Below are 13,747 nucleotides of genomic sequence, written 5' to 3'. Positions count from 1 at the left end.
CCAAGTTGGGCGGGAGGGTGAACTGTGACGAGGATGCAGAGATCCTTCAGAATGATCTGGACAGGTTGGGTGAGTGGGCTAATCAATGGCAGATGCAGTATAATTTGGATTCATTTTGGAAGCAAAAACAAGAAGGCGGGTTATTACCTGAATGACTGTAAATTGGGAGAGGGGCGTGTGCACCTGGGTGTCCTTGTGCACCAGTCACTGAAGGTAAGCATGCAGGTGCAGCAGGTGGTAAAGAAGGCAAGTGGTATGTTGGCCTTCATTGCGAGGAGCAGGGATGTGATGTTGCAATTACACAGGGCCTTGATGAGGCCACACCTAGAATATTGTGTGCAGTTTTGGTCTCCTTTTCTGAGGAAGGATGTTCTTGCTCTCGAGGGAGTGCAGCAAAGGTTTACCAGGCTGATTCCGGGGATGGCGGGACTGATGTATGAAGAGAGATTGACTAGGTTAGGATTGTTTTCACTGGAGTTCAGACAAATGAGGGGGGATCTCATAGAGACTTACAAAATTCTAACAGGACTAGACAGGATAGATGCAGGGAGGATATTCCCAATGGTGGGGGAGTCCAAAACCAGGGGTCACAGTCTAAGGATTCAGGGTAGACCAATTAGGACGAAGGTGAGGAGACATTTCTTTACCCAAAGAGTGGCGAGCCTGAGGAATTCATTACCACAGGAAGTAGTTGATGGTATAGTACCAGAAGATTGGAGGTTAGCGAATGTTGTCCCATTGTTTAAGAAGGGGAACAGAGACTTCCCCGGGAATTATAGACCGGTGAGTCTCACTTCTGTTGTCGGCAAGATGTTGGAAAAAATTATAAGGGATAGGATTTATAGTTATTTGGAGAGTAATGAATTGATAGGTGATAGTCAGCATGGTTTTGTGGCAGGTAGGTCGTGCCTTACTAACCTTATTGAGTTTTTTGAGAAAGTGACCAAGGAGGTGGATGGGGGCAAGGCAGTGGACGTGGTATATATGGATTTTAGTAAGGCGTTTGATAAGGTTCACCATGGTAGGCTTCTGCAGAAAATGCAGATGTATGGGATTGGGGGTGATCTAGGAAATTGGATCAGGAATTGGCTAGCGGATAGGAAACAGAGGGTGGTGGTTGATAGTAAATATTCATCATGGAGTGCGGTTACAAGTGGTGTACCTCAGGGATCTGTTTTGGGGCCACTGCTGTTTGTAATATTTATTAATGATCTGGATGAGGGTATAGTTGGGTGGATTAGCAAATTTGCTGATGACACCAAAGTCGGTGGTGTGGTAGACAGTGAGGAAGGGTGTCGTAGTTTGCAGGAAGACTTAGACAGGTTGCAAAGTTGGGCCGAGAGGTGGCGGATGGAGTTTAATGCGGAGAAGTGTGAGGTAATTCACTTTGGTAGGAATAACAGATGTGTTGAGTATAGGGCTAACGGGAGGACTTTGAATAGTGTGGAGGAGCAGAGGGATCTAGGTGTATGTGTGCATAGATCCCTGAAAGTTGGGAATCAAGTAGATAAGGTTGTTAAGAAGGCATATGGTGTCTTGGCGTTTATTGGTAGGGGGATTGAATTTAGGAGTCGTAGCGTTATGTTGCAACTGTACACAACTCTGGTGCGGCCGCACTTGGAGTACTGTGTGCAGTTCTGGTCCCCACATTACAGGAAGGATGTGGAGGCTTTGGAGAGGGTGCAGAGGAGGTTTACCAGGATGTTGCCTGGTATGGAGGGGAGATCCTATGAGGAGAGGCTGAGGGATTTGGGATTGTTTTCGCTGGAAAGGCGGCGGCTAAGAGGGGATCTTATTGAAACATATAAGATGATTAGAGGTTTAGATAGGGTGGATAGTGATAGCCTTTTTCCTCTGATGGAGAAATCCAGCACGAGGGGGCATGGCTTTAAATTGAGGGGGGGTAGTTATAGAACCAATGTCAGGGGTAGGTTCTTTACCCAGAGGGTGGTGAGGGATTGGAATGCCCTGCCAGCATCAGTAGTAAATGCGCCTAGTTTGGGGGCGTTTAAGAGATCCGTAGATAGGTTCATGGACGAAAAGAAATTGGTTTAGGTTGGAGGGTCACAGTTTTTTTTTTTTTAACTGGTCGGTGCAACATCGTGGGCCGAAGGGCCTGTTCTGCGCTGTAATGTTCTATGTTCTATGTTCTAAAACATTGAATGTATTCAGGCGGCTGGATATCGCACTTGGGGCGAATGGGATCAAAGATTATGGGGAAAAAGCAGGATTAGGCTATTGAGTTGGATGATCAGCCATGATCGTAATGAATGGTGGAGCAGGGTTGAAAGGCCAAATGGCCTCCTCCTGCTATCTTCTATGTTTCTATGTAAGTAGGGATGGGTGGCATGGTGGCACAGTGATTAGCACTGCTGTCTCACAGTGCCAGGGACCCGGGTTCAATTCCCTGCTTGGGTCACTGTCTGTGTGGAGTTTGCACATTCTCCCTGTGTCTGCGTGGGTTTCCTCCGGGTGCTCCGGTTTCCTCCCACAGTCCGAAGATGTGCCGGTTAGGTTGACTGGTCATGATAAATTGACCTTAGTATGGGAATAGTGTCTCAGTGGGATTGTGGTCGGTGCTGACTCGATGGGCCAGATGGCCTCCTTCTGCACTGTAGGGATTCTATGTTCTAAATATTGGCCAGCCAGCAACGCCCATGTCCCATGAATGAATAAAAAAAGTTAATCAATTTTAATGTTGTCAGTTAAGGATTTGCTGAATGTGGGCTGAAGATTTATTTCAAGCTCACGTCATTTGCAACAAACCGTGGGGAACATTCCACAAATGGATTTACTTCAACAGCAGCTCCCTCACGCATAGCCTCCACTACACAGAAGGATAAGACAGCATTGTTGTGGGATCACCACGATCTCCAAAGCCCACACCATCCTGGTCTGGAACCAAATTGCTATTCCTTTGCTGCTGTTTGGTCAAAATCCTGGAACTCCCTCCCTAACAGCATGATGGGTGTACCTACACCACATGGCCATGGTTAAACAGGTGGCTCACCCCTATCTGCTCAAGAGAAATTAGGAATGGGCAATAAGTGCTGACCCAGCTAGCAGTGTCCACAGCCCAAGAATACATTCTTAAAAATTACTTTTGAATTGTTGTGATTGACAGGCCAATGTTAAACTAATTAAACACAAGTCACTGATGAAGTTTTCAAAGTTGCATCAATTCCATTTGGAGGAAATAATAACAAATGGGATTACTATCTCAATGGAAACAAATTAAAACATGCTACTGTGCAAAGGGACCTGGGGGTCCTTGTGCATGAGACGCAAAAGCCCAGTCTGCAGGTACAACAGGTGATCAAGAAGGCAAATGGGATGTTGGCCTATATTGCGAGGGGGATAGAATATAAAAGCATGGATGTCTTGATGCACCTGTACAGGGCATTGGTGAGGCCGCAGCTGGAATACTGTGTGCAGTATTGGTCCCCTTATATGAGGAAGGATATATTGGCATTGGAGGGAGTGCAGAGAAGGTTCACCAGGTTGATACCGGAGATGAGGGGTTTGGATTATGAGGAGGGGCTGAAGAGATTGGGTTTGTACTCGTTGGAGTTTAGAAGGATGAGGGGGGATCTTATGGAGACTTATAAGATAATGCGGGGGCTGGATAGGGTGGAGGCGGAGAGATTCTTTCCACTTAGTAAGGAAGTTAAAACTAGAGGACACAGCCTCAAAATAAAGGGGGGTCGGTTTAAGACAGAGTTGAGGAGGAACTTCTTCTCCCAGAGGGTGGTGAATCTCTGGAATTCTCTGCCCACTGAGGTGGTGGAGGCTACCTCGCTGAATATGTTTAAAGCGCGGATGGATGGATTCCTGATCGGTAAGGGAATTAAGGGTTATGGGGATCAGGCGGGTAAGTGGTACTGATCCACGTCAGATCAGCCATGATCTTATTGAATGGCGGGGCAGGCTCGAGGGGCTAGATGGCCTACTCCTGCTCCTATTTCTTATGTTCTTATTTCTTGGGGTTACACAAAAAGCCAAGTTGAAATAAAGCATCTTGCACATGGAGAGCATTACCTGGGCCAGAGCTGAGCATCGAGCCACCATAGATATCCAGTGCTAACTGGGAGTACGAGTAGCCAAACACAGTGATGGTCAGTCCAATCAGCAGCACCAACTTCACAAGCATCTCCAGAACAGCAGCTGCCATACAAACATCCTCCTGGCAAACACACAGGAAACTTAATGAATATTTCATTCTTCACAAATCGCCAGCTATCGCTACAAAAACACATTCTGAGAGAGTTTATAGAATGTTAAACATGGATAGAGCAGGGACAGGAATGGTTGTTGCAGGTTCCGGGGTTTAGATGTATCAGTAAGATCAGGGAAGGTGGTAAAAGAGGGGGAGGTGTGGCATTGTTAGTCAAGGATAGTATTTTGTGGTAGAAAGGACATTTGATGAGGACTCGTCTACTGAGGTAGTTTGGGCTGAGGTTAGAAACAGGAAAGGAGAGGTCACCCTGTTGGGAGTTTTCTATAGGCCTCTGAAAAGTTCCAGAGATGTAGAGGAAAGGATTTCAAAGATGATTCTGGATAGGAGCGAAAGTAACAGGGTAGTTGTTATGGGGGACTTTAACTTTACAAATATTGACTGGAAACCCTATAGTTCGAGTACTTTAGAGGGGTCAGTTTTTGTCCAATGTGTGCAGGAGGGTTTCCTGACACAGTATGTAGATGGGCCAACAAGAGGCGAGGCCACATTCGATTTGGTACTGGGTAATGAACCAGGCCAGGTGTTAGATTTGGAGGTAGGTGAGCACTTTGGGGATAGTGGTCACAATTCAGTTACGTTTACTTTAGCGATGGAAAGGAATAGGCATATACCGAAGGGCAAAAGTTATAGCTGGGGGAAAGGAAATTATGATCCGATTAGGCGAGATTTAGGATGCATAGGATGGGGAAGGAAATGGCGGGGGATGGGCACAATTGAAATAGAACATAGAAAAGCTACAGCACAAACAGGCCCTTCGGCCCACAAGTTGCGCCGAACATGTCCCTACCTACTAGGCTTACCTATAACCCTCTATCTTACTAACTTCCATGAACTTATCCAAAAGTCTCTTAAAAGACCCTATCGAATCCGCCTCCACCACCACTACCGGCAGCCGATTCCACGCACCCACCACCCTCTGAGTGAAAAACTTACCCCTAACATCTCCTCTGTACCTACTCCCCAGCACCCTAAACCTGTGACCTCTTGTGGCAACCATTTCAGCCCTGGGTAAAAGCCTCTGAGAATCCACTCTATCAATACCTCTCAACGTCTAATACACCTCTATCAGGTCACCTCTCATCCTTCGCTTCTCCAAGGAGAAAAGACCTAGCTCTCTCAACCTATCCTCATAAGGCATGCCACCTAATCCAGGCAACATCCTTGTAAATCTCCTCTGCACCCTTTCTATGGCTTCCACATCCTTTTTGTAATGAGGTGACCAGAACTGGGCACAGTACTCCAGGTGGGGTCTGACCAGGGTCCTATACAGCTGCAGCATTATCTCCCGATTTCTAAACTCAATTCCTCTATTGATGACATAGACATAGAACAGTACAGCACAGAACAGGCCCTTCGGCCCACGATGTTGTGCCGACCTTCATCTGAAACCAAGATCAAGCTATCCCACTCCCTATCATCCTGGTGTGCTCCATGTGCCTATCCAATAACCGCTTAAATGTTCCTAAAGTGTCTGACTCCACTATCACTGCAGGCAGTCCATTCCACACCCCAACCACTCTCTGCGTAAAGAACCTACCTCTGATATCCTTCCTGTATCTCCCACCATGAACCCTACAGTTATGCCCCCTTGTAATAGCTCCATCCACCCGAGGAAATAGTCTTTAAACGTTCACTCTATCTATCCCCTTCATCATTTTATAAACCTCTATTAAGTCTCCACTCAGCCTCCTCCGCTCCAGAGAGAACAGCCCTAGCTCCCTCAACCTTTCCTCATAAGACCTACCCTCCAAACCAGGCAGCATCCTGGTAAATCTCCTCTGCACTCTTTCCAGCGCTTCCACATCCTTCTTATAGTGAGGTGACCAGAACTGCACACAATATTCCAAATGTGGTCTCACCAAGGTCCCGTACAGTTGCAGCATAACCCCACGGCTCTTAAACTCCAACCCCCTGTTAATAAAAGCTAACACACTATAGGCCTTCTTCACAGCTCTATCCACTTGAGTGGCAACCTTTAGAGATCTGTGGATATGAACCCCAAGATCTCTCTGTTCCTCCACAGTCTTCAGAACCCTACCTTTGACCCTGTAATCCACATTTAAATTAGTCCTACCAAAATGAATCACCTCACATTTATCAGGGTTAAACTCCATTTGCCATTTTTCAGCCCAGCTTTGCATCCTATCTATGTCTCTTTGCAGCCTACAACAGCCCTCCACCTCATCCACTACTCCACCAATCTTGGTGTCATCAGCAAATTTACTGATCCACCCTTCAGCCCCCTCCTCTAAGTCATTAATAAAAATCACAAAGAGCAGAGGACCAAGCACTGATCCCTGCGGCACTCCGCTTGCAACCTGCCTCCAATCCGAAAATTTTCCATCGATCACCACCCTCTGTCTTCGATCAGACAGCCAGTTACCTATCCAATCGGCCAACCTTCCCTCTATCCCACACCTCCTCACTTTCATCATAAGCCGACCATGGGGGACCTTATCAAACGCCTTACTAAAGTCCATGTATATGACATCAACTGCCCTACCTTCATCAACACACTTAGTTACCTCCTCAAAAAATTCTATCAAATTTGTGAGGCACGACTTGCCCTTCACAAATCCGTGCTGACTATCCCGGATTAATCCGCATCTTTCTAAATGGTCGTAAATCCCATCTCTAAGGACCTTTTCCATCAATTTACCAACCACCGAAGTAAGACTAACCGGTCTATAATTACCAGGGTCATTTCTATTCCCTTTCTTAAACAGAGGAACAACATTCGCCATTCTCCAGTCCTCTGGCACCATCCCCGTGGACAGCGAGGACCCAAAGATCAAAGCCAAAGGCTCCGCAATCTCATCCCTTGCCTCCCAAAGAATCCTCGGATACATTTCATCAGGTCCAGGGGACTTATCGACCTTCAGTTTATTCAAAACTGCCAGGACATCCTCCCTCCGAACATCTATTTCCTCCAGCCTATTAGCCTGTAACATCTTCTCTTCCTCAAAAATATGGCCCCTCTCCTTGGTGAACACTGAAGAAAAGTATTCATTCATCACCTCGCCTATCTCTACTGACTCCATACACAAGTTCCCACTCCTGTCCTTGACCGGCCCTAACCTCACCCTGGTCATTCTTTTATTCCTCACATAAGAGTAAAAAGCCTTGGGGTTTTCCTTGATCCGACCCGCCAAGGACTTCTCGTGTCCCCTCCTTGCTCTCCTAAGCCCCTTTTTCAGCTCATTCCTTGCTAACTTGTAACCCTCAATCGAGCCATCTGAACCTTGTTTCCTCATCCCTACATAAGCTTCCCTCTTTCTTTTCACAAGACATTCCACCTCTTTCGTGAACCATTGTTCCCTCACTCGGCCATTTCCTCCCTGCCTGACAGGGACATACCTATCAAGGACACCCAGTATTTGTTCCTTGAAAAAGTTCCACTTTTCATTCGTTCCTTTCTCTGACAGTTTCTGTTCCCAACTTATGCCCCCTAATTCTTGCTTAATCGCATCATAATTACCTCTCCCCCAATTGTAAACCTTGCCCTGCCGTACGGCCCTATCCCTCTCCATTGCAATAACAAAAGACACCGAATTGTGGTCACTATCTCCAAAGTGCTCTCCCACAACCAAATCTAACACTTGGCCCGGTTCATTTCCCAATACCAAGTCCAATGTGGCCTCACCTCGTCGGCCTATCCACATATTGTGTCAGGAAACCCTCCTGCACACACTGCACAAAAACTGCCCCATCCGAACTATTTGACCTACAAAGGTTCCAATCAATATTTGACCCACTGGGCGTGATTTTCCAGCCACGCATGCCGTGAAACCGGAAAATCCTGCCCGAGGTCCACAAACTTTTCAATGGTCCAACTCTCCCACACTATGATTCCCATGGCAGACAGAACGGGAAAATCTGCCCCACTGTGTCTGCGCTGGCTCTTTGGAAGAGCTGTCTAATTAGCTAAAAGCAAATTACTGCAGATGCTGGAATCTGAAACCAAAAGAGAAAATGCTGGAAAATCTCAGCAGGTCTGGCAGCAAAGCTTTGACAAAAGGTCATCTGGGCTCGAAACGTCAGCTCTTTTCTCTCCTTCCAGATGCTGCCAGACCTGCTGAGATTTTCCAGCGTTTTCTCTTTGGGTGTCTAATTAGCTGCATTCTTCTGCACTTTTCCTTCTTTCCTGCAAATTTCTCCCCTTCAATTATTTATCCAATTCTCTTTTGCAATTGACTACAGCGTTCAATGTGCTCCCACCCAGGCACTGTATTCCAGATTAGAACTATTCACTGCATAAGAAGATTCTGCCCTCTGATTCTGTTCCCAATTAGCTTAAATCTGTGTCTCACTGCTAACTGATCTCGTCAGTAGGAACTATTTCTCCTTATTCACTCTATCAAAATGCTAAATGATTTTGAACATCTTAATTAAATTTCCACTTTAACCTTTCCTGTTCAGCATAACCCCAGCCTCTCCATGTTACTGGAGGCCATATTAGGGGACAGCACGGTGGCACAGTGGTTAACACTGTTGGCTCACAGCACCAGGACCTAGGTTCAATTTTGGTCTCGGTTCACTGTCTGTGTGGAGTTTGCACGTTCTCCCCATATCTATGTGGGTTTCCTCCGGGTGCTCCGGTTTCTTCCCACAGTCCAAAGATATGCGGGTTAGTTTGATTGGCCGTGCTAAATTGCCCCTTAGTGTCAGGGGAATTAGCAGGATAAATGCATGGGGTTACGGGGCTAGGGCCTGGGTGGGATTGTTATCGGTGCAGGATCAATGGACCGAATGGCCTTCTGCTGCACTGCAGGGATTCTATGATTCTTACTGTAGTCCCTCATCCCTGGTATGTCTGTCTCCTCTACAACCTCTCCAAGGCTTTGACATCCTTCCTGGAATATGGTACCTGGAATTAATACATTACCTCAACTGGGTCTTCATCAGTATTTTATAAAGGTTGAGCATAATTTCCTTGTTTTCATAATCTATTGATCAGTTTAGAAATCCAAGGATCCCACCTGCTTTTTTGTCCTGCCACTTTGAAAGATTTATGTCCATAGATCCGCAGGTCTCTCTCTCCTTGCATTTCCCATTATAACTGGACCATTTAGTGTCATTGCCCAACCTTCTTACCACCAAAATTTTAATTTCCCAAATATCGATTGGAATATCCCTAGGGTAAGGGGTTTAGATGGAGAGGAGTTTGTTAGGTGTGTTCAGGAGAGCTTCCTGACACAGTATGTAGATAAGCCTACAAGAGGAGAGGCTGTGCTTGATTTGATATGAGGGAATGAACCTGGGCAGGTGTCAGATCTGTCAGTGGGAGAGCATTTTGGGGATAGTGATCAGAACTCTATCTCCTTTACACTAGCATTGGAGAGAGATAGGATCAGCCGAGCAAGGAAAGTGTTTAAAACATAGAACATAGAACATAGAACATTACAGCGCAGAACAGGCCCTTCGGCCCACGATGTTGCACCGACCAGTTAAAAAAAAAAACTGTGACCCTCCAACCTAAACCAATTTCTTTTCGTCCATGAACCTATCTACGGATCTCTTAAACGCCCCCAAACTAGGCGCATTTACTACTGATGCTGGCAGGGCATTCCAATCCCTCACCACCCTCTGGGTAAAGAACCTACCCCTGACATCGGTTCTATAACTACCCCCCCTCAATTTAAAGCCATGCCCCCTCGTGCTGGATTTCTCCATCAGAGGAAAAAGGCTATCACTATCCACCCTATCTAAACCTCTAATCATCTTATATGTTTCAATAAGATCCCCTCTTAGCCGCCGCCTTTCCAGCGAAAACAATCCCAAATCCCTCAGCCTCTCCTCATAGGATCTCCCCTCCATACCAGGCAACATCCTGGTAAACCTCCTCTGCACCCTCTCCAAAGCCTCCACATCCTTCCTGTAATGTGGGGACCAGAACTGCACACAGTACTCCAAGTGCGGCCGCACCAGAGTTGTGTACAGTTGCAACATAACGCTACGACTCCTAAATTCAATCCCCCTACCAATAAACGCCAAGACACCATATGCCTTCTTAACAACCTTATCTACTTGATTCCCAACTTTCAGGGATCTATGCACACATACACCTAGATCCCTCTGCTCCTCCACACTATTCAAAGTCCTCCCGTTAGCCCTATACTCAACACATCTGTTATTCCTACCAAAGTGAATTACCTCACACTTCTCCGCATTAAACTCCATCCGCCACCTCTCGGCCCAACTTTGCAACCTGTCTAAGTCTTCCTGCAAACTACGACACCCTTCCTCACTGTCTACCACACCACCGACTTTGGTGTCATCAGCAAATTTGCTAATCCACCCAACTATACCCTCATCCAGATCATTAATAAATATTACAAACAGCAGTGGCCCCAAAACAGATCCCTGAGGTACACCACTTGTAACCGCACTCCATGATGAATATTTACTATCAACCACCACCCTCTGTTTCCTATCCGCTAGCCAATTCCTGATCCAATTTCCTAGATCACCCCCAATCCCATACATCTGCATTTTCTGCAGAAGCCTACCATGGTGAACCTTATCAAACGCCTTACTAAAATCCATATATACCACGCCCACTGCCTTGCCCCCATCCACCTCCTTGGTCACTTTCTCAAAAAACTCAATAAGGTTAGTAAGGCACGACCTACCTGCCACAAAACCATGCTGACTATCACCTATCAATTCATTACTCTCCAAATAACTATAAATCCTATCCCTTATAATTTTTTCCAACATCTTGCCGACAACAGAAGTGAGACTCACCGGTCTATAATTCCCGGGGAAGTCTCTGTTCCCCTTCTTAAACAATGGGACAACATTCGCTAACCTCCAATCTTCTGGTACTATACCAGAGGCCAACGACGACCTGAAGATCAGAGCCAGAGGCTCTGCAATCACTTCTCTTGCCTCCCAGAGAATCCTTGGATAAATCCCATCCGGACCAGGGGATTTATCTATTTTCAGACCCTCCAGAATATCCTGCACATCCTCCTTATCAACTGTAATACTGTCTATTCTACTCCCCTGCAACCCAGTGTCCTCCTCAGCTATATTCATGTCCCCTTGCGTGAACACCGAAGAGAAATATTGGTTCAATGCTTCACCAATCTCCTCCGGTTCCACACATAACTTCCCTCTGCCATCTATAACTGGCCCTAAACTTGCCCTAACCAACCTTCTGTTCTTGACATACCTATAGAACGCCTTAGGATTCTCTTTAACCCTATCCGCCAAAGTCTTCTCATGTCCCCTTTTAGCCCTTCTAAGCTCGCTCTTCAACTCCCTCTTAGCCAATCTAAAGCTTTCTAGTGCACTACCCGAGTGCTCACGTCTCATCCGAACATAAGCCTCCTTTTTCTTTTTAACCAACAAAGAAACTTTTTTGGTGCACCACGGTTCCCTAGCCCTACCAATTCCTCCTTGCCTGACAGGGACATACCTATCACAGACTCGCAGTAGCTGCTCCTTGAAAAAACTCCACATGTCGGACGTTCCCAGTCCCTGTAATCTCCTAGTCCAACCTATGTTTCCTAATTCTCTCCTAATAGCCTCATAATTACCCTTCCCCCAGCTAAAACCACTGGCCCGAGGTTCATGCCTATCCCTTTCCATCACTAAGGTGAACGTAACCGAATTGTGGTCACTATCACCAAAATGCACACCAACTTCCAAGTCTAGCACCTGGTCTGGCTCATTTCCCAGCACCAGATCCAATATAGCCTCACCTCTAGTTGGCCTGTCTACATACTGAGTCAAAAAACCTTCCTGCACGCTTTGAACAAAAACTGACCCCTCTAACGAGCTAGAGCTATAACAATTCCAGTCAATATTAGTCAAGTTAAAATCCCCCATAACAATTGCCCTATTACTTTCACTCCTAAGCAGGATTTATCTGGAGTAAGGGCAACTATGATGCTATTAGGCAGGAAATTAGAGGCATAAATTGGATGGAGGTTATCTCAGGGAAATGTACGGAAGAAATGTGGCAAATTTTCAAGGAAAATTTGTCTGGAGCTCTGCACGGCAATGTTCCGGTGCGACAGGGGAGTTATGGTAGGTTACAGGAACCGTGGTGCACGAAAGCTGTAACGGATTTAGTCAGGAAGAAAAGAAAAGCCTACAAAAAGTTCAGGGAGCTAGATAATGTTAGAAATCTAGAAGAGTATATGACTAGTAGGAAGGAACTAAAGAGGGAAATTAGAAGAGCCAGGAGGGGACATGAGAAGGCCTTGGCAGGCAGGATAAAGGAAAACCCCAAGGCATTCTACAAGTATGTGAAGAGCAAGAGGATAAGATGTGAAGGAGTAGGACCTATCAAATGTGACGGTGGGAAAGTCTGTATTGAACCGGTTGAAATAGCAGAGGTACTCAATGAATACTTTGCTTCAGTATTCACAGTGGAAAAGGACCTTGGTAGTTGCAGTGCAGACTTGCAGTGGACTGAGAAGATTGAGCATGTGGGCATTAGGAAAGAGGATTTGTTGGAGCTGTTGAAAAGCACCAAGTTAGATAAACCGCCGGGACCGGATGGGAGGTACCCCAGGTTACTGTGGGAGGCGAGGGAAGAGATTGCTGATCCTCTGGCGATGATCTTTGCGTCATCAATGGAGACGGGAGAGGTTCCGGAGGATTGGAGGATGGCGGATGTGGTTCCGTTATTCAAGAAAGGGAGAAGAGATAGCCCAGGAAATTATAGACTGGTGAGTCTAACCTCAGTGGTAGGTAAGTTGATGGAGAAGATCCTGAGAGGCAGGATTTATGAACATTTGGAAAGGAATAGTATGATCAGAAGTAGCCAGCACGGCTTTGTCCGAGGCAGATCATGCCTTACGACTCTGATTAAGTTTTTTGAAGATATGACTAGACACTTAGACGGGGGAAGAGCGGTAGATGTGGTTTATATGGATTTCAGCAAGGCGTTTGAGAAAGTGGTGCCCCATGCAAGGCTCATTGAGAAAGTGAAGGGGCATGGGATACAAGGGGAAGTTGCTTTGTGGATTCAGAACTGGCTTGCCCGCAGAAGGCAAAGAGTGGTTGTAGATGGGTCTTTTTCAGAGTGGAGGTCGGTCACCAGTGGGATGCCCCAGGGATCTGTTCTGGGACCTTTGCTCTTTGTGATTTTTATAAATGACCTGGATGAGGAAGTGGAAGGATGGGTTGGCAAGTTTGCTGATGACACAAAGGTTGGAGGTGTTGTGGATCGTGTAGAGGGATGTCAGCAGTTGCAACGAGACATAGATAAGATGCAAGACTGGGTGGAGAAGTGGCAGATGGACTTCAACCCAGATAAGTGTGTGGTGGTTCATTTTGGCAGGTCGAATAGGATGGAAGAATATAATATTAAGGGTAAGACGCTTGGCAGTGTGGAAGAACAGAGGGATCTTGGGGACCGGGTTCATAAGACGCTCAAAGCGGCGTTGCAGGCAGAGGCTGTGGTTAAAAGGCGTATGGAATACTGGCCTTCATCAATAGAGGAATTGAGTTTAGAAATCGGGAGATAATGCTGCAGCTGTATAGGACCCTGGT

At 46.3% G+C, this 13,747-nt stretch overlaps 1 protein-coding gene across 1 annotated transcript in view; it reads right to left on the bottom strand.

Moving 5' to 3' along the window:
• The window catches only part of rft1 (RFT1 homolog), a 142,472-nt gene that overhangs the window by 32,042 nt on the left and 96,683 nt on the right, over positions 1-13,747 (bottom strand). The window contains exon 10 of the mRNA XM_078210042.1: positions 4,039-4,183. Coding sequence (XP_078066168.1) covers positions 4,039-4,183 — 145 coding nt within the window. The remainder of the gene's footprint in view (positions 1-4,038; positions 4,184-13,747) is intronic.

The sequence above is a fragment of the Mustelus asterias genome, chromosome 3 (genome assembly GCF_964213995.1).
Source record: "Mustelus asterias chromosome 3, sMusAst1.hap1.1, whole genome shotgun sequence".
NCBI lineage: Eukaryota > Metazoa > Chordata > Chondrichthyes > Carcharhiniformes > Triakidae > Mustelus > Mustelus asterias.
The sequence above is the reverse complement of the archived record's forward strand: the minus strand, read 5'-3'. Positions and strand labels throughout refer to the sequence as shown.